Source organism: Budorcas taxicolor, chromosome 4 (assembly GCF_023091745.1).
Source record: "Budorcas taxicolor isolate Tak-1 chromosome 4, Takin1.1, whole genome shotgun sequence".
NCBI lineage: Eukaryota > Metazoa > Chordata > Mammalia > Artiodactyla > Bovidae > Budorcas > Budorcas taxicolor.
The window spans coordinates 62,059,976-62,087,325 of record NC_068913.1 but is presented as its reverse complement, the minus strand read 5'-3'; the positions used below and the strand labels follow the sequence as shown (position 1 = coordinate 62,087,325).

The window sequence follows — 27,350 nt, the reverse complement described above, 5'->3', positions numbered from 1 at the left end:
CCCCAATGGGCATGGTGACTACCAAAAGAAAAAAAAAGCATGCCCACACATTTCCAAATGCTCCCTGGGGGAATAAAACTCCCTAGTTTGGAGGAGAAACTGTGGCCCATTCAAAAGGAATGGTCCACATTTATATCACCAGGTAACAACAGTGAAAGGTCTTGAACCCTGGTCTCCAGAAAGCCAGTGCTAAGAGGGACCCAACAGAGAAGGTCTAAGGTAAATGCTCACGTGCTAAGTCACTTCAGTTGTGTTCGACTCTCTGCCACCCTATGAACTATCGTCTGCCAGGCTTTTCTGTTCACGGGATTTTCCAGGCAAGAACACTGGTAGTGGTTGCCATACCCTTCTCCAGGGGATCTTCCCAACCCAGGGATCGAACCTACATCTCTTAAAGTCTCCTGCACTGGCAGGCAGGTTCTTTTACCACTAGCGCCACCTGGAAAGCCCCATACAGGCTCATATCCTACTCCGATTTCAGCTTTAGCCTTCGTGCATTAGGATTTTCATTCATTGACTGTTTTCTAAGCTTATATCTAGTCATCACTTAACCATTCACCAATTCTCTTGCCCATTTATTCATATCCTCCTCCATCTCAATCATGGATCTATATTCCTCACCCAACTGTGGTCCTCTCTCTAGAGACTGAGGACAGAGGTCAACACAAATCCAGAGCCTCCAGGGGAGCAGCCTTGATGGGCAGACCTTCTCTGTCACTGTCTCCATGCTCCAGTTCACTCACACTCTGTCTTTCCTGCCGACGCAGAGCTGGGCACCTTCTACTTTCCTTCAGCCCCACCCACAAAGGAATCTGCCCTGGTAGCTGGTGTTTCACTAATCTGTTATGAAATGCAAGAAGGCATTTCTCCTCCCTCCCCATCTCTCCCACACTTCTCTGTTTATCTTATTGCATCTCCAGCATTAGATTGAACAGAGCAGTACTAGACAGAATCCTGAGACTCTTCTCAAGAAGTCAGAGAAGTCTTAAGAGATTTCCATTTCTCTTTGTTATTTAAGGATAAGAGATTTTGCCATAATCAAATAACTGAATTATATAAAATATTTTTCCAATATCTAGTATATGTTTAAATTGTAATCTTGTGAAAAAAAACTAAAAGTTAAAAATCCCTACTTGGATGTTCATTTCATTTCATTTTCATTTTTTACTTTACTAAATAACAGAAGCAAAACTCTGGGGCCACTTATCTAACGGGTAATCCCTCCATATGTACAAGTTAGAAATTCAAATTCAGCAGAAAACCTACAACAGTTGAAAGAGGCCACATGCTTACCCGGATATAGGCATCCTGATGGTGCTTGGCGAAGTACAGCATGTTGTCCAGAGCTAACATCCCAGGAGGAGTCTGGGTAAAGTCCATGGCAGGGTTGACATGATTCTGTGATTAAAACAAAAGGTTTGATCAGGTTAGTTCTTCAGTAGATTTTATCAACAACCACTAGAGGTCTGGTTTCCCTCCACAAGACCACAAAGTACCACAAGACAAGCTCCAAATAATCAAGTAGGACATTTGCTATCTCCATGTGAGCCTGTTGGGGTGGCAATGAGGGCTTCTTTCTACACGTGCATCAAAACCAGCTTCTAGACTCAGGGTTGGGAGACTCAGCTGAAAATCAAAATATGGGATTATTCTTAGACATGTGACACTGTAAGAAAAGAAAATAATGCAAAAACAGTTATTTCTGGTGGTTGTGCTCTACTGGAACCAATAGTATTTGGGAAGAAAGACCTGGGATAAAGCTGTATGTCTGCCGTTTACCTTTCTGTACCTTAACTTCCTCATCCTCATGAGTGAGGGTAAAGTATGGTCACACCAGTCCATGGTGTTTGTGAACTCTCCAGACTTACAGGTCTCTGCAGACACATGACTTTAAAATTCAGAGGTTCACAGGGTCCTAACGTCTGCCTTCTTCCAGGGAGTGCTCTGGCCTTCTCACCCATACAGTGTCAAGAACCACACACAAAAAACCCACAATACTTATAAATATGCCCAACAAATTGTCCATATGCTCAAGATCACTCAGTAAACACCACCAGAGACTCCTAGTCAGGGCAGTAAACCACTTTCCACAGCCAATTGTTGAAAACAATCACCAACATCTGTCTTGAAAATTCAGATCTAAATGGCTAATGATTTGGGGGGCTTCCCAGGTGGCACCAGCGGTAGGGGACCCGCCCACCAATGCAGGAGATGTAAGCGTTGAGGGTTCCATCCCTGGGCTGGAAAGATACCCTGGAGGAGGGCATGGCAATCCACTCCAATATTCTTGCCTGGAAAATTCCATGGAGAGAGGAGCCTGGGAGGCTATGGGCCATAGGGTCCCACAAAGTCAGACACGACTAAAGCAACTTAGCCCACATGCAAGTGATCTGAGGGAAGTCATTTTTCTGCTAAAGAGATGGAAAAGAAATGCTGAAGAGATATTCAAGAAACTACTCTTTCCTCATAATCTAGGTAATTTGTATGAAATAACACATTTTTATTTTGTTCCTGAATACTTTTTAAAAACAGTCTGACTCTCTGCTATGCCAGAGAAATTTTGGTCAATGGTATTTTTTCTAATTTACATACACGAAGAATTTTCTGTTCACTTGCTCAAACAACCCACACTTTTCTACCTCCTTCAAGAATATACAGAAGCTGTCTTTTGCATGCTGATTTGACATTGCTTTATGAGCTAATAACATCAAAAATTATAGGACAGTGGCTGCCTACTGGCCACAGTTCCACAATTTTCAGAAACCTCTGTCCATATCTGTAAAGCAATTTGGGCCAATGTAGTGACTTCAAGGAGAAAGCAATGGCACCCCACTCCAGTACTCTTGCCTGGAAAATCACATGGGCGGAGGAGCCTGGTAAGCTGCAGTCCACGGGGTCGCGAAGAGTCGGACATGACTGAGCGACTTCACTTTCACTTTTCACTTTCACTTTTTACTTTCATGCACTGGAGAAGGAAATGGCAACCCACTCCAGTATTCTTGCCTGGAGAATCCCAGGGACGGGGGAGCCTGGTGGGCTGCCGACTATGGGGTTGCACAGAGTCAGATATGACTGAAGCAGCAGCAGCAGCAGCAGTGACTTCAATATTTTATTTTAGCACTTTAACCTGATTTGTTTGTTAAGATGTTGAAAAATTTTTTAAATACCACTAGTATTTGTACTACTAGTTAGGATAAGAAAGATATATTTCATAAAATAAATAAAACTGTAACAAAAGTGAAAATCACTAAGCATGTCAAATGCAGTGAGATTCAGCCTTAATCTGATACTCACTGGTGTACAAGAGTGAGACCTGTATTCAAAAGTGAGGGGGTGGGTGAAGCAAAACGCTGAAAATAAATGATCAAAGATGTAGTCTAAAAAGTAACTTGCAGTGAAAATCTTGTAATATTTTCAGTTCTTTAGAAGAGAATAGTAGAACTGCCCTCATTATGTGTACATTTTTATTTTGACTTGAATGTATTCAATTTTCATGAACACAAGTAACATACAAATGTTACTATCTGCTGAGTACTCTTCAGGGCTAGCGCTAGTTTGGGTTTCACTAGGGTTCTCTCATCTAATAAATAGGTGGTGGGCACTATTATTCTCATTTTATTAATTTTTAATAATACAATGCTGTTTTATTTTTGTTTAACTCTGGAGTAGAAAACTCCAAAATTCATCTCATATTTTTCCTTACATGTACATTTTATTGAAGTATAGTTGATTTACATCATATTGATGTCAACATTTAAAGTTATTAGAAAATATTGGCTATATTCCCTGGGCTATACAATATGTCCTTGTATATTTTATTTTCTCCATAGTAGTTTGTATCTTTTAATCCCATACTCCAATTCTGCCCCTCCCTGCTTCACTCTCCCCACTAGTAACCACCAGTTTGTTCTCTATACCTGTGAGTCTTTTTCTGTCTTGTTCTAGTCATTCATTTGTCTTCTTTTTCAGATTACACACATAAGTGATAGCATACAGTATTCGTCTTTCTCCATCTGACTAACATCCTCCAGGTCCATCCATGTTGTTGAAAATGGTGAACTTTTATTTTTTTTATGGCTGAGTGGAAATCCATTGTATGTATCTATGTGTGTGTGTGTATACACACATATATCTACATCTACGTCACCTTCTTCACCCATTTGTTTGTGGACGGACACTTTGGTTGTTTTCATATCTTGGCTATGCTGCTATGAACACTGGGATACATGTATTTTTTTGAATTAGCGTTTCAGTTTTCTTTGGACATATACCCCGGAATGGAATTGCTGGGTTATATGGTAGTTCTATTTTTAGTTTTTTGAGGAAGCACCATACTGTTTTCCATAGTGGCTGCATGAATTTTATTGATGAGGAAACTGCAGCTCAGATGAGATAAGACTCTTGCCCAGGAACTTGCAACTTGAACTTGGAAGTGCAGGCAATGTCTTGCTTGGACAACAAGTTTCCACATGCTTTTGTTTCTACTTTTTTCCTTTACACGTTGAATGCATTTATTTTGGTACTGCTAGCCATTTATACTTTATATAGCCTGAGAAAAGCTTGAGAAAAAAGTAGGCTAATCAATATTAGCTGCTACACAGCATGGTCGAGCCAACAAAGGAGAGTGTGCCAGATAAAAGAGAAAAACATGACATTTACTTCAGACTTATTTCTAGTGTTGGTCTATGAATCTATTCCAAAAATAAGTATATGGAAAGACAATCATCTGAAAAAGAAATCAGTTTCTCTGAATCTAGTTTGAACAACCCTCCAAAGCTATGTGTTAGTGAAGCTGACCAAGTAGAAGGCCCTGTGGGTCAAGGGTCATCAGTCTTGTTTGAACAGTGCTCCCAGGACCCTCTAGAAACCTCTTTCAGTCAATTACACACTTCCTTAGGCATACAATGGGGGTATCAAATAGGGCATTGCTGCTTTCAATGGTCTTACAGTAAAGAAAAATTATATTTTTATAGCTCTTTTAAAGATTCATGTGGCTATTTAGCAAATAGTCCCAATAAAATAATGCCTGCTCTCTGCTAGGTGTTATATGACGCACCCTGAAGGTGCTAACTCTTAATCCTCATAAAATTCCTACAGAGGGGGTCTTATTATTCTCCTCCATTGACAGTAGAAAACTGAGGCAAGGAGCATCTGGGTAGCTTGCTGAGTTTTAGAGCCAGGATGTGGCAGAACCAGAATCTGAACTAAGGTCCCAGGCTTTAAACCAGGATTTCAGTGTCACGTTGCTGTTCAACCAGACACCTTTGGAAATTTTACAGAGATGTCCAATGCAGGTTCTCAGTCATAGTTTTCCTCAGTCAACGCTTTGTTCAGGCAAAGTGGGCCTGTGATCCATCCTTTTCAATAAAAGCTCTAATTTCTCCATCCCCCCCCAGATATAACAGACCAGAGTCTCTCTCATGTTCAATAAACCAGGTCTTATTGTCTCCAACAAATAGGCTCTTATTAAACCAAAGTCAATTAGAAAACTGCCTTTGATTTTCTATGACTTGCTCTAAATTATGAAGCGTCAATGCATTTTAGATTAAAAAATAACTTGCCTTATGAGTGAACTATACTCTTTTTCTGTCTCTGTCTTTTTAACTCTGGTTATTATTCTTTCAGCCTCTCTCTCCTTGAAATGATTGTTTCCTCTTTCTCTTTTTGTTTTAACAGCCAGTGAAATTATTTTACAAGCATAGATTCTGATAATGGAAAAAGTATAAGAATTACTTGCCAAAACATTCGAGAGCTCTCTATACTGTGACGAAAATAATCTGAGAACCCAGCAAGGCCAACAGTTCCCCTGTTCCTTCCTTATTTATGAGATGCTCTGAATACAGATTTATTTTCTTTTCTTGTTCCATGTTATTTTTTTTCCACCTGTCTTGAAATGGAAGCTGCAAGTGCTTTGATAAATGACTTGAAAATTTCCCTTGTTTTACTGCAAAGCCTGTGTACCTCTGTACATCCTCCTGAAATGCCATTTGTTAGAGCCTGTAGAAGTGCTGCTCCTTGAATCACATCAGACAGCTCTAAGCCCCTGGAGAAAGGGGGAGCAGCCACTTGTGTTTCCAAGGCACCAAGAATTTTCACTCTGGGAAAATGGTACCAACCAACTGAAGATAGCATGATTTATTTTATAGCGAGCACCCTATGTACGGTTTGTGTTTAGTGTTCCTAGAGATCTGTTTGTCTTCTATTATCCTCATGCCAGTTTTTTAAGTTGAATTGTTTCAATCACATATCCAACGTCTAAGACAGAGAATCTTTAAATATGTTCCAGGCCCAAATCACTGGAGGTCACTGGAGAGTTGTGCACTTCAAATATAAGCTAGATTGGTCATCTGATTTTGTAGTTAAGAAAACTAAGCACCTAGTGAACAGTGGTGCTCCAACTTAAGCAGAAATCCAAACCAAATCTCCTGAAGCCTCTGCTGAAGCACCAGTTGCTGGCCCCTCTAATTCAGGAGGGCTGGAGTGAGGTCCAAGGATCTGCTTCTCTAACAAGTTCCCAAGTGACACAGATGCTGCCGGTTGGGGACCACAATTTGAGACCTACTGATGACTGCAATGACTCATCTCAAATAACACAAGTAATATCAAAGTAAGATCTGGAATCCATATCCACTCATCCCCTGAGTCCCATGCAGCTTCTCTGAGTATCCCTGAGTCCCATGATCCCCTGAGTATCATGCTTTAAACTGACTGGTTCCAGGGTGTGATGCATTATAAATATACTTGCTGTTTATCTGCTTTGTGCTTTGGCCTCTTATTGAGAAAACAGAAATTTCCATTTTAGAAAAAGAAATTATAAATTAGAAGCCTCTCACTTCTATTTCTCACATTTCTGACTAAAATAATATATATTAGTACCTCCACAGGGAAGGGAGGAACCTGTAATCAGTCAATATTTTTTACTCCTGAATGCTTTCTGGTTGGGGAAGCAGTGCTGGCACGAGCCTGAATGATTTTTAAATGATCTGTGTTTTTCAATTACCAATGCCATGCTAGTCCTTCATTAGTGTGGATAATAAAGAGATGATTACAATAATGCCTGCCAGATGGCATATCGCAGAGAAAGCCTATGAGGATTTAGGAGTTAATATTTGTGCTATATGAGTGCCTACATTTGCTGAACAAATATAGCATTAAAAGCAACCTTTAAAACAAATCACATTGAGTGAATATTCATTCAGTCTAGGACAAGCTCCATCAAGGCTATTTCTTGAGGCTGGTAAATTAAGGTTATGTTCTCCAAGGGGAAGCAGGTTTTGATGGTTGCACAAGGTCACGTGGGAGTTGTGCCAAACTGTGCATGCCTTCCACTCCTCCTCTTCCAACCCAGGAGAAAGGCTATGTGGGCATTTCAACAGGTTCCTACAACAGCACTTATCCATCTGGGATGCCCCTGAAAATCCCCTTTGGAGCTTTGAAAAATTCTGATGTCCAGGCTCTACCCAAAATCTGTGAAGTGGAAACCAAGCAACTGGATTTCTGAAGCTCCAATGTTCAGCCAAGATTGAGAACACTTTCCCAAATCATTGGGTCTCAAATTTGAGTATGATCAGAATCAAACAGAGCATCTGTTCAGTTAGATTGCTGGTCACCACCCCCAGAGTTTCTGGTTGAGGCCTGAGAATCTGCATTCATACATGTTTCCAGGGGTTACTCTGAACCATACTTTGAGAACCTCTGCTCTAAAGGCACAGTAACGCAATGCAAGGGAGTTCTAGGGACCTATACTCACCAACTGATGGAGTTGGAACTTTGATTCCCTGTATCAAAGTGTTTGGTTTGGCAGGGACTTTTATTGTGATGTCTGCTTTAGGGAGGACGTGCACTCTTCACATTGATACAGGCTCAGTACTCTCTCACCTGGCTGCTTCACACAGTTATATGAGGAAGTTCCTAACAGTATCTGACTATCTGACCCCCAACACAGCTCACTGTTTCAAAGTCCTAGACATAGCCCTTAGAAATCTTTGGATTCTGTCCTTGGTTTCTTTCCATTAAATTCAATAAAAATGAATAGTTTGGATGAATACAGAGTAGGCAGCTTATTAAATCTGACCTAAGAGTGGGCAAGATGGTGAATATATTGAAGAGCAGAAAAATAGCTGTGACTGGGTACAGGTGGGCATTGTGCCAGGTACTCCAAAGGGGTGATTTAATTTAATCTTCCCAACTACCCAATGAGGCAAGTTATTAAGGAGGTAAATGTTATTCTTCTCTGCCTACAGATGACAGTGACTCGTGCAAGATCCTGGTTAGAAGTGGCAAAGTCCCAACTTCAACCCTGTAGCTTTTTTTTTTTTTTTTTTTTTCCTATTTAGGTTCAAAAGGTCTTTGGAGAATAGGAAGATGGGTCCCATTAGCAAGTAGAAGTTTAATCGGAGAAATGTAACATCCCATAAAAAGACTGTTTTAAAAATTCAAGAACAAATCTACTACAGAAAAAGGGAAATCTGGCTCACAAATAATTCATGAGATTCCAGCTCCACATCATTAAAATTTGATTCTTTTAGGTAAAGCACAAAGGATCTACATGAAAGAAATACTCAGAAAGATGCTAAGGGTTCAGGTCAACAGACTGTCTGGCTTCCATGCTGGACCTCCCTCTGAGCTGTGCATTCTTTTCTCTTGGCCTGGCCTCTGGAACACTCCTACACCTTTGCTTGTCTTTCTAATATCATTCACCCACCTGTTACTCTTTGGTTTTCCTGACCTTCAGCTTGGCTCCATTTATCTTCCTTCCACAGGTCCACAACTAATCTTTTAGGGAATACCTCTAATTTAGTTGAGCTGTGAGACCATCCACTACTATCCAGTGTCACTAGGAACCCCCTCCCTGGGTCTGTTCTGCAACCTAGGGGAGTTCATGACCTATTCTATATTAAGAAATACGAGTTAGAGTTGGTAATATAAGTCTAAGATGAATCAATTTCAAGTGGCAGGCAGGAGGCTCTGACAGGCTGGGTTTTATTAACAGGAGCATAACCAGAAGAACAGAAGAGAATTCCATGATCCAGGCCCAGCTGAGACCATACCTGTACACAACACAGAGTTCTGGGGGGCCCCCATTGTGAACCAGCTCCTGACACATAAGAAATTATACAGAGGAGCAGCCAGGAAGAAGCAGAAATATCTGGACAGAAAGATGTGTCAGAAAAGTTGGGGGGGGGGGGGAACTTTAGATCTTTAGCCCAGGGGGAAAAGTATATGTGATGGTGGTGGTTTGTAGTAGGATGGGAATTGTGGGTTTGATCACTACTGTCCTCAGGCATCTCAAGGATTGATATCATTGTAAGGGCAGCTATAGGAAGCAGAATTGGCAGAAAACAGCCTTTTCAGAAATACTGAAGCAAGGACTGGATGTCCAGCCAGAATGGTTTCCAGAGAACTAAAGGGTAGAGAATTGGAGCAAAGGACAATAGATACTTAGCAGCCCTGGCTCATCCCTTTTCTTATCAAATAATTTTGGATTTCTACTACTGTGCAAGGCACCATGGAAGACAAACATGATAAATTTCATCCAAAGATTAAAATAAAATACTACTTGGCTTCAAGAAACTTCTGTTTCAGAAGTGAATTATTAAAAGCCTTAACAATACAGCTTTGAAATATGCACACATGGACATACACACACACTGTGCATGCACACACACACCACATGCATACTGTGGAAGCTCCCACACAGAAAATTCTGGATTTAAGGCAATTTCCTTAGTCAAAAAATATGTATATGTATGGCTGAGTCCCTTTGCTGTCCACCTGAAACTATCACAACATTGTTAATTGGTTATACTCCAATATAAAATAAAGTTTTTTAAAAAATTGTCCTTTTAAAAATTACTCTTAAAAGGTCAGAAAAGGCTATGCAGTGCTATGCATACAATTTATGAAAAACTGGGCTCACTCTTACTTCATTATCTTGAAGAAGCAGAGTTGAGACTGATTGAATAAAAGAATAAATTCTAATATTGTTTATTTGGTATGCTGATTTAACAGTCAATACAAAGAATTACCATGAAAACTCAATTAAAAATGCCTTGGGAATAAATCTCCTTTAAAATGAAGCTGGTTACAGTTTTTAAAAAAAGTCTTCATGAATAATGAAATAATGCTGTCAAGGTTTATAAAGATATCTGTAATTTTTCTACTGATCTGAATGCATGCAGGATTCTCAATGACCCAAGCACCGTGGCTCTTGCTAGCAACACCCTACTCTTTCTTCCCTGAACTCCCACAGCTTTTTCACTGCTCCTTTTAGAACTCCCTTTTTGCCAACCTTCTGTAGTTTTAAAACAGGAGGTGAACTAGCATCAGTTATGCACAGGGGGTTTTTCTGTCTCCCTCTTTCACCCATCCCCAGGAAGAGCACAGGCTAAAAGGTCCATCAAAGGACACAGAACGTGTGCTACCCTCACTCCAGGGCTGGGCCTGCTAGTCACGCAGGGAACCCGTTCCCTCTGAGCCTAGCACAGCTCTCCAGGCAGCCTCTGATACGGGCACCATCGCCGACATGGGAGACAAAACCTCTTTTCTGTGATGGAGCCAGGAGTTGGTCAAGATGCTGCTGCTACAGATGGATTCTCAGGAGATCAAAGGGATGCAGGGGCTTGTGTACTACAATCCCCACCACCTCCAGGACCTAGCACTGCATGGTGCTAGTGATGATGGTGATGACAGCTCTAATCATGGAAGTGTCACAGCTAACACACACACAGCACTTAATGAAGGCTGAGGACTATTCTAAGCCAGGGGTTACTTCTGCCCAGGGGCCAGATTGGGTCCACCACTCTATTCTGTAGAGTTGTGAGTTTAAAAGTGTGTGTCCCTTCTTATATTTTTAAATCTTGTTTTTATTCAAAAGGAAAATAATTACCTCTGACACATGAAAATTATATGAAATTAAAATTTCAATGTTCATAAAGAAAGCTTTGTCAGAAAACAGCTATGCACATTTATTTACATATTATCTGTACCTGCTTGAGCATTTGGCCTACAAGCCCTAAAATTTTTACTTGCTGACCCTTCTTTTACAAGAAAAGTTTGCCCACCCTCTTTCTAAGTGTTTTGTTTTCACAGCAGTGCTGTGAGTTAAGAAAAATAATGACTCTTTAATCAAAGTTAAACATCTCAACTATCAAAGAAATGCTAATGTTTGGTAAATGTTTAGTACCTGGATAACACAAGCCCTAGGAAATGTTTAATGTTTTGCTCCCCTGGAAAATATGGTACTGATTTTAAAGATAACTAAATTTTAACTGAATAAATCCTGTGTCTTGAAAATGTTAAGTTGAAAGGAATGTTTTTAGTAGCCTTAATTTGTGATGCAAAGTCCCACCTTGGTGTCTTCAGATCCTTTCTCCTTCCCAACCAAAGGCAAACCTGCGAAGAGACCTTTGACACACTTTTATATAAGACTTTTATACTTTAGATAACTTTATGTAAGACTGCCTACAATTTTGATGAGTCAGGGATCTGGATTGTGTCTCATAAGCATTCTCCTCCTTCCCCTTTCAGCACAGCTGAAATGGCAAAGTCCTGGCTTTTAAATTTGGAGACTGTGTTCTCTTTTCCACACCAGTAGAATTCTTATGGTTGTTTTAAAGATGAAGAAATTGAGGAGTAGACAAGTTAAGTGTCTTGCCTACATTCACACAAACATTATGCTTAGACTTGATCCCATAAGTCCAGAGCCCATTTCTTAATGGCTATTCTAAAAGGAGAACTAGCTAACTACACAGTGGGGGTGGGGTGGGGTGGGAATCACTTTATAGAATATTGTATGTGTGCACGCTCAGTCACTACGGTCATGTCTGACTCTTTGTGACCCAATGGACCTTAGCCCTCCAGGCTCCTCTGTCTATGGGATTCTCCAGGCAAAAATACTGGAGTGGAATGACATGTCCTCCTCCAGGGATCTTCCCCACCCAGGGATTGAACCTGGGTTTCCTGCATTGCAGGCAGATTCTTTACCTCTGAGTACTAGGGAAGCCTGATAGAACATTACACAGCCTTGAAAAATTATCTTCATAAATAGAATAGACAAACCATTAGCCAGACTCATCAAGAAAAAAAGGGAGAAGAATCAAATCAACAAAATTAGAAATGAAAATGGAGAAATCACAACAGATAACACAGAAATACAAAGGATCATAAGAGAGTACTATCAGCAACTATATGCCAATAAAATGGACAACTTGTAAGAAATGGACAAGTTCTAAGAAAAGTATAACTGTTCCAAAACTGAACCAGGAAGAAATAGAAACTCTTAACAGACTCATCACAAGCATGGAAATTGAAATAGTAATCAGAACTTCCAGTAAACAAAAACCCAGGACCAGACGGCTTCACAGCTGAATTCTACCAAAAATTTAAAGAAGAGCTAACACCTATCCTACTTAAACTTTTCCAGAAAATTGCAGAGGAAGGTAAACTTCCAACTCATTCAATGAGGTCACCATCACCCTAATACCAAAACCAGACAAAGATGCCACACACAAAAAAGAAAACTACAGGCCAATAACACTGATGAACATAGAAGCAAAAATCCTTAACAAAATTCTAGCAAACAGAATCCAACAACATATTAAAAAGATCATACATCATGACCAAATGGGCTTTATCCCAGGGATGCAAGGATTCTTTAATATCTGCAGATCAATAAATGTGATATGCCACATTAACGAATTGAAAGATAAAAGCCATATGATTATCTCAATAGATGCAGAGAAAACTTTTGACAAAATTCAACATCCAGTTATGAAAAAAAAAAAAAAAACCAGAAAGCAGGAATAGAAGGAACATACCTCAACATAATAAAAGCCATATATGATAAACCCCAGAGAAGGCAATGGCACCCCACTCCAGTACTCTTGCCTGGAAAATCCCATGGATGGAGGAGCCTGGAAGGCTGCAGTCCATGGGGTCATTGAGCATTGGACACGACTGAGTGACTTGCCTTTCACTTTTCACTTTCATGCATTGGAGAAGGAAATGGCAACCCACTCCAGTGTTCTTGCCTGGAGAATCTCAGGGATGCGGGAGCCTGGTGGGCTGCTGTCTATGGGGTCGCACAGAGTCGGACACAACTGAAGCAACTTAGCAGCAGCAGCAGCAGCATGATAAACCCACAGCAAACATTATCCTCAATGGTGAAAAATTGAAAGCATTTCCCCTAAAGTCAGGAACAAGACAAGGGTGCCCACTCTCACCACTACTATCAACATAGTTTTGGAAGTTTTGGCCACAGCAATCAGAGAAGAAAAAGAAGCAAAAGGAATCCAGATTGGAAAAGAAGTAAAACTCTCACTGTTTGCAGATGACATGATCCTCTCCATAGAAAACCCTAAAGAGTCCACCAGAAAATTACTAGAGCTAATCAATGAATATAGTAAAGTTGCAGGATATAAAATTAACACACAGAAATCCCTTGCATTCCTATACACTAACAAAGAGAAAACAGAAACAGAAATTAAGGAAACAATCCCATTCACCATTGCAATGAAAAGAATAAAATACTTAGGAATAAATCTACCTAAAGAAACAAAAGACCTATATATAGAAAACTATGAAACACTGATGAAAGAAATCAAAGATGACACAGATGGAGAACTATACCATGTTCATGGATTGGAAGAATCAGTATAGTAAACATGAGTATAGTACCCAAAGCAATCTACAGATTCAATGCAATCCCTATCAAGCTACCAAGGGTATTTTTCAGAGAACTAGGACAAATATATGGAAATACAAAAAACTTCAAATAGCCAAAGCAATCTTGAGAAAGAAGAATGGAACTAGAGGAATCAACCTGCCTGACTTCAGACTATACTACAAAGCTACTGTCATCAAGACAGTATGGTACTGGCACAAAGACAGAAATATAGGTCAATGGAAAAAAATAGAAAGCCCAGAGATAAATCCACACACTTATGGACACCTTATCTTTGACAAAGGAGGCAAGAATATACAATGGAGAAAAGACAATCTCTTTAACAAGTGGTGCTGGGAAAACTGGTCAACCACTTGTAAAAAAAAGAAACTAGAACACTTTCTCATACCATACACAAAAATAAATTCAAAATGGATTAAAGATAAGACCAGAAACTATAAAACTCCTAGAGGAAAACATAGGTAAAACACTCTCTGACAAACATCACAGCAGGATCCTCTATGACCCACCTCCCAGAGTAATGGAAATAAAAGCAAAAATAAACAAATGGGATCTAATTAAAATTAAAATCTTTTGCACAACGAAGGAAACTATAAGCAAGGTGAAAAGACAGCCTTCAGAATGGGAGAAAATAAGAGCAAATGAAGCAACTGACAAAGAATTAATCTCAAAAATATACAAGCAGCTCCTGCAGCTCAATTTCAGAAAAATAAGCGACCCAATCAAAAAATGGGCCAAAGAATTAAACAGAATTTCTCCAAAGAAGATATCCAGATGGCTAACAAACACATGAAAAGATGCTCAACATCATCATTATCAGAGAAATGCAAGTCAAAACCACAATGAGGTACCATCTCACATCAGTCAGAATGGCTGCTATCAATAAGTCTACAAACAATAAATGCTGGAGAGTGTGCAGAGAAAAAGGAACCCTCTTACACAGTTTGTGGGAATGTAGACTAATACAGCCACTATGAAGAACAGTGTGGAGATTCCTTAAAAAACTGGAAATAGAACTGCCATATGACCCAGAAATCCCACTGCTGGGTACACACACCCAGGAAACCAGAATTAAAACAGACACATGTACCCCAATGTTCATCGCAGCACTGTTTACAATAGCCAGGACATGGAAGCAACCTAGATGCCCATTGGCAGACAAATGGATAAGAAAGCTGTGGTGCATATATACAATGGAATGTTACTCAGCCATTAAAAAGAATGCCTTTGAATCAGTTCTAATGAGGTGGATGAAACTGGAGCCTATTATACAGAGTGAAGAAAGTCAGAAAGAAAAACACCAATACAGTATACTAACACATATATATGGAATTTAGAAAGATGGTAATGATGACCCTGTATGTGAGACAGCAAAGAGAGACAGATGTAAACAACAGTCTTTTGGACTCTGTGGAAGAAGACAAGGGTGGGATGATTTGAGAGAATAGCATTGAAATATGTATATTATCATATGTAAAGTGGATCGCTGGTCCAGGTTCAATGCATGAGACAGGGTGCTCAGGGCAGGTGTACTGGGATGACCCCTGGGGGATGGGATGAGGAGGGAGGTGGGAGGGAGGTTCTGGAAACACATATGCTCCCATGGCTGATTCATGTTGATGTTTGGCAAAAAGCACTACAATATTGTAAAGCAATTAGCTTTCAATTAAAATAAATAAATTAAAAAAAATTATCTTCATAGAATACTTAGTTAGGAATATAAAATATATGTTGTGCTCTGTGTAGAATTTCAATAGTAGTATATATTCCTTGACATTGTGTATTTTATGTAGAGTACTCTCTATGTATTCTTATTACATATATATATATATATATATATATAACAGACATATACATGCAGGCAATATCAAGATATATACTTAGCATGTACTTGTGAGTTTGTAAAAACTGGAAGGAAACTTACCAAAGTATTAATGGTAATTTTTTTGTAGTGGTAGGGAGATGGAAGACTTTTTTCCCTACCTGTCCATATTTTTCAAATTTTCTCTAATGAAGATGCATTGCTTCTTACTTACATCTGAGTAGAGGTGTGCCCACTGTTTTCTAAAAAGAAACAGAGACCATCTTGCAGGAAAAGATGAGAAATGGATTGGAGTCTCACCCTGGACTCCGCCCACGCCTTTGCTGAAGGCCCCCTGCAGGTCATGTCCAGCTGTGCCCAAGGTTACACACCTGGGCAGAAAGGCTCATCTCCACCTGGTCAAGTGAGTCCTGTACAGAACAGCTTGCCTCCTGAATACAGCATTTCCCTCAGAAGAAGGCCAGGAAGAGGTCCCTTATCTGAGTCAGGCAATCTCAGGTCCTGAGGCCCCCTGGCTTGGACCACTGCACGACATTTGCTCAATTTGCCAGCCCTACAAAAGGTACAGCCCTCTGGGCTTAAAGGACTCCCCTTCTTTAACCCGATCCTTTTAAGCCAGCATCTCCTGGAGCCTGACTGTCCACACCTCACTTCACTTAGTCAGGAAACTACAATCACAGCTTCAGCCTGAGTGAGGCACTTCACTACTGACTGGGCAATCCTGGGCCAGCCCAGGGGCGGTCATCTGTAACTGCTGGCAGTTGGACAATATTATCTTGATGGGACCCTTCAGCTCTAAAGTCTTCAGAGGTGTAAATGTTCAGGGTTCCCCAAATATGTAGGGAAACTGTGAAACTGCCAACATCTGACCATTTGTGACCTGCAGTAATGGAATTTCACATGGTTCAATCTAAAAATAGTCAAGCTAAATAGAGGCATCCACCCCAGTTATCTTGAAAATTCTTGACAGAAGATGGCTTCCTGAAGAATGTAATGGAAACAATTCCAAAGAGAATAGCTGGAGCTGAGGATAGAAAGATCTGAAGGAGTGCCACAGTTTTAGTTTGAAAATCAGTAATAAAATAGATTTTTTTTAAAACAAACTTCTAAAAATGCATCTTATGACACACCTCCTGCCTCTAAGAAATCAGCAAAACCATGGCAGAAATATCTCCCCTCCTGGCTGTCACTCATAGGAACCAACAGAAAAGCAAGTGACCTCTGCTTGATTTGGTTTTGCTCACATTAAATATAACCATCTGCAGATACAATGACTGTGACTGTCTCAGTCCTGAGAATAAGGATCTGAAAAACAAGAATTTGAGACCACTACCAACGAGAGAGCAATAAACCCTGAAAGAGGATAAGAATTATTGAAAATGTTAGATAAATAGCATGTGAATGCCATGTTGCCCCTAACCTTAGCAAACAGATTGAATGGAATTATTAATAAAAACTACCACATTAAAAAAGAAAACACCTCCTGGTTATCTTGCAAACATCACATGCTCTAGGAACTTGGTCCTAAAGGACCCCCAGCGTGCAAGGATCTGTCGGGTTACTCAGAGACTGAGGGCAGGGGTGAAGGACAAGAGAAACTGAAACTAACTTCTTAAAGTCTGATTTATTTTTTGGTGGTTATTTTAACTAAATTCAACCTCCTCTAACAACTGGGTCTTTTTTGTAAAATTCTATCTCAGAAAAAAATAACTTCAAACATACACATTATGATTTTAAACTGATAATGTTATCACAAGACATATATGTAAAGAAAATTAGACTCAAAATTTCTACAACCATTTTTTCAAAGTACAAAAACATGCAGGGAAGTGATATGCATCATGATAAGACAGTAGAAGGATAAGGACAGGTGGGGAGAGAGGGGGACATGGCCTTAATCTGTAATGTCCTGTTTTCTTAATCATGCCTCCTCCCCAAATACAGTTGAATGTTGCTGCTGCTACTGCTAAGTCACTTCAGTTGTGTCTGACTCTGTGCGACCCCATAGACGGCAGCCCACTAGTCTCTGCCGTCCCTGAGATTCTCCAGGCAAGAACACTGAAGTGGGTTGCCATTTCCTTCTCCAATGCATGAAAGTGAAAAGTGAAAGGCAAGTCACTCAGTCATGTCCGACTCTTCACGACCCCATGGACTGCAGCCTACCAGGCTCCTCCGTCCCTGGGATTTTCCAGGCAAGAGTACTGGAGTGGGGTGCCACTGCCTTCTCCACAGTTGAATGTTACTATCTATTAAATCTGAATTGTAAGTACACACATGAACATCTTTGGTGGTGGTGGCAGCTTTGTCACTCAGTCGTGTCCAACACTTGCGATCCCATGGACTGTAGCCCATCAGATTTTCCAGGCAAGAATACTGGAGTGGGTTATCATTTTTCCCTCCAAGGGATCTTCCCCACCCAGGGATCGAATTCAGTTCTGCATTTGCAGGAAGATTTTTTACCGTTGAGCCACCAGGGAAGATCAACGTTTTATCTTCAGTTATTTTTCTTTGAGTAAAATAGTTCATCATTACAATGTAAATTTAGAAAGGCTACATTTTATTAATGTTATTTGACTACAGCAACTGAAGTAGGTTTAATAATTTTAGGACTTTGCACCTTAAATATGAAGGCATAATAAAATGTAAGATGAAACGTAGTTGTGACCAGAACTGTAAATGGGCACTAACATTTGCTATTACTTTCATACTGATTATGCTATCTTTTCCCTCTGCTGTATCCTGGCATGTAAAAGAGAAATGAAATGTATTTTTAACAACAAAAGAGGAAACCAAATATAAAAGAAGACCCTTGGAGATCAGTTTTCCTATTACCTTTAGTGAAATTCAGTTGATACCTCTGTTTCTCTTAGATAAGGAATATTAATAGGAACATTTCAATCCTCCACAAATAGATCTTTCTTCAACAGAGTGAGTGCATACATGGGCAGTCTGTAAAACTATTCTGAACATATATATATATATAAATTCCTCCCTTTTCTACAAAACAGCATAATTTCCTCTCCTAGTCTCTCATTTTTCTAGTAAAGGATCAATTTTCTCTTCAGCACCCTGAAGGGAAGAAGCTTTGCCAAGTTCTTACATATCAGACAAAAGACAGAGGAGCTAGAAAGAGTCTATTTGTTCACAAAGTGCTCACTCTTCATCAGTAAAGTTGGTGCAGGTGGTACCTCCCTCAGTGGCACTGTATGCAGGGGGTGAGATGGGAAAAATCGAGGAACAGTTCAAAGGGAGCACAGCTGGCCCCCCCAAAAGACCCCATAAAAGCCCACCTCTAGGACTACAGTGCAGTGCTGGGAGAACATCCACCTGGGCCCTGTGCCCACTATGTTCAGGGGCTTATTCTCCAAATAATTCACCCTAAATGGCTTTGAACAGGCAGGAAAGTCTCTTCAATTCTGACAAGTACTTCCTCAGTAAAGGGCCTGGCTAACCACAAAGGGCAAAACAAGCACCCGTAAAGGGCAGCAAGGGGTATGGTAAGTAGCACAGACTTGGAGAGACACCAATGCGGGTTCCAGTGCAATATGCAAAGTCAGCTGATGCTCTTAGAAAAGAAATAGCATCACTGACTCAAGGGACATGAATCTGAGCAAACTCTGGGATATACTGAAGGATCAGGAAGCAACAGGTAGAACTCGACATGGAACAACAGATTGGTTCCAAATAGGAAAAGGAGTACATCAAGGCTGTATATTGTCACCCTGCTTATTTAACTTATATGCAGAGTACATCATGAGAAATGCTGGGCTGGAAGAAGCACAAGCTGGAATCAAGATTGTCAGGATAAATATCAATAACTGCAGATATGCAGATGATACCACCCTTATGGCAGAAAGTGAAGAAGAACTAAAGAGCCTCTTGATGAAAGTGAAAGAGGAGAGTGAAAAACTTGGCTTAAAGCTCAACATTCACAAAACGAAGATCATGGCAACCAGTCCCATCACTTCATGGCAAATAGATGGGGAAACAGTGGAAACAGTGGCTAACTTTATTATTCTGGGCTCCAACATCACTGCAGATGGTGATTGCAGCCACGAAATTAAAAGACACTTGCTCCTTGGAAGGAAAGTTATGACCAACCTAGACAGCATATTAAAAAGCAGAGACATTACTTTGCCAACAAAGGTCCGTCTAGTCAAGGCTATGGTTTTTCCAGTGGTCATGTATAGATGTGAGCGTTGGACTGTGAAGAAAGCTGAGCACTGAAGAATTGATGCTTTTGAACTGTGATGTTGGAGAAGACTCTTGAGTCCCTTGGACTGCAAGAAGATCCAACCAGTCCATCCTAAAGAAGATCAGTCCTGGGTGTTCATTAGAAGGACTGATGTTGAAGCTCAAACTCCAATACTTTGGCCACTTGATGCGAAGAGCTGACTCATTTGAAAAGACCTTGATGCTGGGAGGGATTGAAGGCAGGAGGAGAAGGGGACAACAGAGGATGAGATGGTTGGATGGCATCACTGACTCAATGGACATGGGTTTGGGTAAACTCCGGGAGTTGGTGATGGACAGGGAGGCCTGGCGTGCTATGGTTCATGGGGTCGCAAAGAGTCGGACATGACTGAGCAACTGGACTGAACTGAACTGAGGGAAACCTGGTATGCTACAGTCCACGGGGTTGCAGAGCTGGACACAACTTAGTGACTGAATAACAATAACAAAAACCCACTTCTTCACCTATAACTCTATGTAGGTATTCTCGCTCATTTGCTTAGTGAAGATCAAGTGAGACAACATATAGAAAATGTTTTGAACAGATCAACAGGTAAGCCCCAGGGAAATGGTTGCTGTGGGTTATTCACTTTCCATCTAGAATTGCATCAGTGTCCCCTCTCACGTTCCACCAAAAGATCTCTTATTCAGAAATTCTGGTCCTTTTTCTAGTTCTGGTTCCCTTTAAGACATCAACGGTCCTTGCATTCTTAAGCTTCAGCTTCCATTAATTCATCCTTCTCACTGGCCCCACAGAACTGATTCCCAGACTATGCTCAGCCCACACTTACTCAAAGATCTCACCAATACTGTGCTAAAGGGGCCTTCTTCCCAACACTGTTGAATCGTCTCCTCACCCCAGGATTCTGCCAACAGAATCAGAAAAGAATTAAAGAATCAAAAGTTCCCCAAAGATCCTGGGGGGATATTGTACCTTCCCCATCTCCTTGCATTCAAGTGTGGAAAATTTCAGTCTCCCACCTGCATAGTAATTTGTTCTATTTATAGAGACTTCTGGCAGAAAAGATTCAATAGCATTTTCATTTTCCACTCATTTATACATTCATCAACATTTTACCTGAATTCCAGGTGCTGAGTTACATAAGATAATGCAGCATTGTATGTTGAGTATTCTGTCACTTCAAAATAAGTGTCCCTAAGCCACCATAAATCTGAGATACATTAATTCTCTTCTTAGGAAAATGACTTAGGTACACAGTTGAGGTGATCAATGCAAAGTTCAAATACATATGAAATTTCCCTCCACTGATTTGTGTGTGTCTCATTGCTTGGCATTTACTGCGCTTGTAAGACATTATAAAAAGCCCTGAAGTAATCAAATAAATATATATCTCAGTTAAACATGATGTCATCTGCCATACCATTCCAAGTCAGGGAGCATTCCTTAATGGATAGACAGGCAGAGAGAAGAAAGAAGAAGAGGGAGAAAATAGGACTGATGGCAGGAGAAGGATAATGTGAGAATAATCAACGTGTGGGAGGGTAAACCCAACTAAATATATTTAATGTCTGATGATCCCTAAAGGACGAGGGTGATAACTCCAGGGAACAACTGCATACATGGTCAAGGGCTTAGAAAACCCCACTCCTGCTGCCAAAGGAGTAAACACAAAATCTACCTCTGTAGGGCACCCCTGAACCCCCAGGGCTGTTCTGAAAAGGCTCTCAGGATTCTGTGGACAGTTCCAGCTCTGGCTAGAACAATTCCCTACACAAGCCCAACTCCAGCTCCTGAAGCTTTTCCATTCACACAAATAGAATCATTTGCTAATCACGTTGACATCACTGGGTAAAAGTCTTGCTCACATACATCCTCAGCAGTCTACTTTTGAACCTGGTAAATATGCATTATCATGCTTTTGGGTTGCTATGAACTACTATCACACACTTGTCAAGCTACAAATATATTTCATAGTGACTGGTAATAACTGTTTCACAAGAGAGATTAAAATCTTGACAAAGGGAAAGGTTCAAAACTTTAATAACAGGACTTCTGTAAAAATATAGAACAAACATGGGTCAAGATTTACTCAACTCAGTAATGAAGAAACCAGTAGGATGATAAAGCTGGTTCATAGTGCATTTGAAGAGCATGGTGTTTGTAGCATCTGCAAAAAGAATATTAGTAAAAGATTGCTAGCTTACTTATAAAGCCAGTTAATGTCCTACAGAGCATTATAATATTTGGGGTAAGATTTCCTGCTAGGCAGCTCTACCAGCTAAAAGCTAACGCAGTAGTGTACCGTTTCCCACTCACTAGGCTCTAGTAACAGTAAACAACACAGTTAAACACAGGAATGCTCTCCTGGAGAATGGAATCATCTTTGGCCAGGCTTTTTTTTTTTTTTTTTTAATGCTCCAATACCACACTGAAAGGATACGCCAGTCTAGTCTTTGCCTCCTTTCCAAATTCTGAATTTTTTTCTTAGTAACGTATTGACTATAATACTACACATTTCAAATAAAGGGAAAAAATAGCTGTGACTTAAACCAAGTTGGGTCGCAAATTAGAATTTTCTCTCATTGTTTTTCCCTTTTTCTATTAGAAGATTATTCTTAAATCTGATCTCTGAATTTCTTAGTGTAAAACAAATAGCTGACTCATTAGGGGAGAAAAGAAAAGAGTTTTTAACCTGTCGCTTAAATATCAAACTAACTCACTTCAGATGTTCTGAAAAAGAAATCTGCTGTCAATATTTGTGAGCATAAGAGGGAAGGGAAGGTTCACCCTTATGAATCTAAGACATGTCAAAATCTCAAAGCTTAGTGCTTCTGACTTATGGCTTTGATTTATGAGCCTTGCAAAAGTCTACAATCTAGAGATAATTCTCATCTGAAAGCATAAAACTTCCAGAAATTCCATTTTTAATTAATAAGACTCAGAATTAAGGTTATCATCTTCATTAATTCTAAGATGTACATGTTTTTCATATTTTAATAGTTCTAAATCTGGGTAGAATTTCATAATCAATGGGATCTTTGACTTCTCTCTACCAAACATCAGTCACAAGGTAATTTTCTCTGCATGAGCATGTGTGAATATTAAAAACCCAGCATCACATAGCAGAATGGGTATCAGGATCTGCAATAAAAACCTTGAGACAATATTGGAGGTTTTCTTTTTTAACCCCAAGCCCCAGTGGTTGTGGAAAGGGGTAGAAGCAGAGGCAACTGAGCATGCTTCACTACATTTCCTGCCTGGTGGGAGCCAAGAGTGCCAACTCTACAAAACTGAAAGAAGAAGGATAGTTTAAGAGCTCAGCACCATTGACTTTCATTTTCAGATTCTTTGTAAACTGTATCACCAAATGGTTCTTGACAGCACATGGGGCAAATTGTGAAGAATTGAGGTGGAAATGATTCAGAAGAGGTGGGTCCATGGATAGAAGTTTCAGGAATGAAACATCTATTTTCCTGCTACTTCCTTTTATGTGCTTTCAAGAGTGTTAAATAATAAGCATCTATATACCCAGGGATTAAACCCAGGCCTCCAGCATTGCAGATGGATTCTTTACCAGCTAAGCTACAAAGGAAGCCCAAGAACACTGGAGTGGGTAGCCTATCCCTTCTCCAGCAGATCTGCCCAACCCAGGAATCGAACTGGGATCTCCTGCACTTCAGGCGGATTCTTTACCAACTGAGCTATCAGGGAAGCCCATCTATATATCAGTAAGTCGAACTGAGCTCTTTAAATAAACATAATATTTTAGAAAATACTTAAATAATTGGAAATGAAGTGTGAAAGTGTTAGTTGCTCAGTTGTGTCTCTTTTCAACCCAAGGACTATAGCCTGCTGGGCTCCTCTGTCCATGTAATTCTCCAGGCAAAATACTGGAGTGGGTAGACATTCCCTTCTCCAGGGGCTCTTCCTGACCCAGGGATTGAACCTGGGTCTTCTTCATTGCAGGTGGATTCTTTACCATCTAAGCCACCAGGGAAGACCCAAATAATAGGATTACATAAATAGATAATATTAAGTATTGTATGCAGGTCAGGAAGCAACAGTCAGAACTGGACATGGAACAACAGACTGGTTCCAAATAGGAAAAGGAGTACGTCAAGGCTGTATATTGTCACCCTGCTTATTTAACTTCTATGCAGAGTATATCATGAGAAATGCTGTACTGGAAGAAACACAAGCTGGAATCAAGATTGCCGGGAGAAATATCAATAACTTCAGATATGCAGATGACACCACCCTTATGGCAGAAAGCGAAGAGGAACTAAAAAGCCTCTTGATGAAAGTGAAAGAGGAGAGTGAAAAAGTTGGCTTAAAGCTCAACATTCAGAAAACGAAGATCATGGCATCTGGTCCCATCACTTCATGGGAAATAGATGGGGAAACAGTGGAAACAGTGTCAGACTTTATTTTTGGGGGCTCCAAAATCACTGCAGATGGTGACTGCAGCCATGAAATTAAAAGACACTTACTCCTTGGAAGAAAAGTTATGACCAACCTAGACAGCATATTCAAAAGCAGAGACATTACTTTGCCGACTAAAGTCCGTCTAGTCAAGGCTATGGTTTTTCCTGTGGTCAGGTATGGATGTGAGAGTTGGACTGTGAAGAAAGCTGATCAGCGAAGAATTGATGCTTTTGAACTGTGGTACTGGAGAAGACTCTTGAGAGTCCCTTGGACTGCAAGGAGATCCAACCAGTCCATTCTGAAGGAGATCAGCCCTGGGATTTCTTTGGAAGGAATGATGCTAAAGCTGAAACTCCAGTACTTTGGCCACCTCATGAGAAAAGTTGACTCACTGGAAAAGACTTTGATGCTGGGAGGGATTGGGGGCAGAAGGAGAAGGGGAGCACAGAGGATGAGATGGCTGGATGGCATCACTGACTCGATGGACATGAATCTGAGCGAACTCCGGGAGTTGGTGATGGACAGGGAGGCCTGGCATGCTGCAATTCATGGGGTCACAAAGAGTCGGACATGACTGAGAGACTGAACTGAACTGAACTGAAGTATTGGTTAATAGTTCACTGGTTAGGTTATTTTCAGTCTAAGTTGTAAATAAAGTGTATATCTCCCAGTAAATAACATCTCTGACAATGAAATATGGAGATATAAATGTAATACAGTAGCAAGAAGGTTTATCCAGGAGAATTCTAGGTAAATTTATGTGATTAGCTAAATATAATCCATTAACTTATTACTGTCACTAAGCCTTACTTTCTCTTCAAATACATTTTAAACTGATGGGAACCAAAAAAACACATCTAGCATAACGAGATAGTTAAACTCCATGAATTCCTAAACACATTCATATACATACCAAAAGATAAAAATAAGAACAGTGACAACAGTATTTGTCTCCAGGGAAGAGAAGAGGAAGGCTGGAGGAAAGAGGTAGCAGGAATCATTTCACCATTTTTTTTTTTTCCATCTTCTGTGCCTTTTAAGGGCTTCCTAGGTGGCTCAAGTGGTGATGAATCTATCTGCCACATCGGATGATGCAGTTCAATCCCTGGGTTGGGAAGATCCCCTGGAGGAAAAATGGCAACCCATCCCAGTATTCTTGCATGGGAAATTCCATGGACAGAGCAGCCTGGTGGGTTACAGTCCATAGGGTCACACAGAGTCAGACACAGCTGAGCACGCTCACACATATACCTTTTGAATTCTGTACTCATCCTATTCAATATATAAGAAAAGATAATAAGAATTTTTTTCAATAAAAAGTTATCATTTAGAAGAACACTGTTTTACCATTTAGAAGATATCAATCATTGAACAATGGTAGATGTTAAGAGTTAAAAGAGCCTCCAATGACCATCCTGTAACAACATTCTCAAAGATGGAGCTGAGTTTTTAGGACTTCAAGTACAATATATAGAGGAAAAGAAAAAGGAATTCCATATGGAGAGTTTTAATTTTAGATGACTTCTCTTGTCAGCTTCATTTCTATTTCTCCTCTTCTTTGAAATTCTGTAAAGGGTTGAGGGTGGAGAGAGAATTGTCTGTGCTTTCGTTTAAAAAAAAAGTCATTTCATACTGAAATCCTCTTCTGAGCCACTTGAGATATTTCAGAAAAGAAATTTACTCTCAATAACTAGGAAGTGTTTTCTGAGTATATCTTTTTTACGTAAGAAAGGCCAAGTGAGATATACCAATGCATCCCTCATTTGAGATATACCAATGCATCCCTCATTTTGCTTCCTTCCCAAGCCTCTCTCCAAAATACTACAACACCCAAATCAACTTATCGTTCTCCCTATCCTTTCAAAGATTCTATCAGCTAAGCTAAAAAAAAGTAAGATTTGATATGATGTTTATGTAAATTTAGGATCTAGCCTGCTACCAAGAAGTACTAACAGCCTTGATTACCATATTAGATTCTACAGCAAGTGGCCAAATGCCTTATCTTAGGTGGAGGGCACATTAGCAACAATACAAGAAGTATAACTCAAGTTAACTACTCAGTTACTGCATGTATATGCTACGCCTAGAAGGAAAATGGCCATCTTAAGTTGCAACACTGGAGCTAAATAAATAGGTTCCATGTATGCATATAAGTACACATGCTTGATACAGCAAATAGAGGTTTCCGTGGACTATTTTCATTGATCCCCAATTTCCCACAACTGGAAGAAGGCTCTTAGTCATCTCAACAAGCTGTTAGCAGACTAGATTTTCTACTGTGCAAGGAGTAGAGGGCAGCAGGGAACACAGATCCTAAAATAATGAGAAAATTGAGTTGAAACAGACACACAACAACCTCCTGTTATAGTAAACAACTTTCATAAGACTTGACTTTCCTCTCTGATGAAATGTGAAATAGCATTTCCTGTATCTTAATTCAATCTGCTTAATAAAATGTCTCAAAGGATTACCTCATCTGTAACTGTTCAGAATTTAAGGCAAACCCATTTAACTCTGGAGATACACTCTTTGAAATTAGGTCCAGTGGCCTCAGTAATATCTCCCTATTCTCAGACCCAGCCAACATGGGCACATGGGAATGCACCATGTCTTCTTATACTCCACCTGGAAGCCTCATCGCGCCATCTGAGGGTCCAAGGAGAGGGGCTGCTGAGGTGGGTGGAAGCCAAGTTACAGTGGTCCCCTTTGATGGAAAAAAGCAGTGGAGCTGCTGCTGCTAAGTTGCTTCAGTCGTGTCCATCTCTGTGTGACTCCATAGACGGCAGCCCACCAGGCTCCTCCATCCCTGGGATTCTCCAGGCAAGAACACTGGAGTGGGTTGCCATTTCATTCTCCAATGCATGCATGCATGCCAAGTCACTTCAGTCGTCTCCAACTCTATCGACCCCATAGATAGCAGCCCATCAGGCTTCTGTGTCCACAGGATTCTCCAGGCAAGAATACTAGAGTGGGTTGCCATTTCCTTCTCCAAGCAATGGAGAGGATGACTGGAAATCCCACTGATTTGCCTTTGAAGGTATTATTCCAAATCTCCCTTTGATTTTACATGAAGCCAATTATCAGAGAAGGGCTTCCCTGGTGGCTCACCAGGTAAAGAATCTGCCTGCAATGCAGGAGTCCCAGGAGATGCAGCTTCGATCCCTGGGTTGGGAATATGCCCCGGAGGAGGGCATGGCAACCCACTCCAGTATTCCTGCCTGGAG

At 40.4% G+C, this 27,350-nt stretch overlaps 1 protein-coding gene across 1 annotated transcript in view; it reads right to left on the bottom strand.

Annotated features, from left to right (window-relative positions):
- The window catches only part of ELMO1 (engulfment and cell motility 1), a 573,172-nt gene that overhangs the window by 284,704 nt on the left and 261,118 nt on the right, over positions 1-27,350 (bottom strand). The window contains exon 14 of the mRNA XM_052638458.1: positions 1,294-1,398. Within this exon, the coding sequence (XP_052494418.1) occupies positions 1,294-1,398 (105 nt within the window). The remainder of the gene's footprint in view (positions 1-1,293; positions 1,399-27,350) is intronic.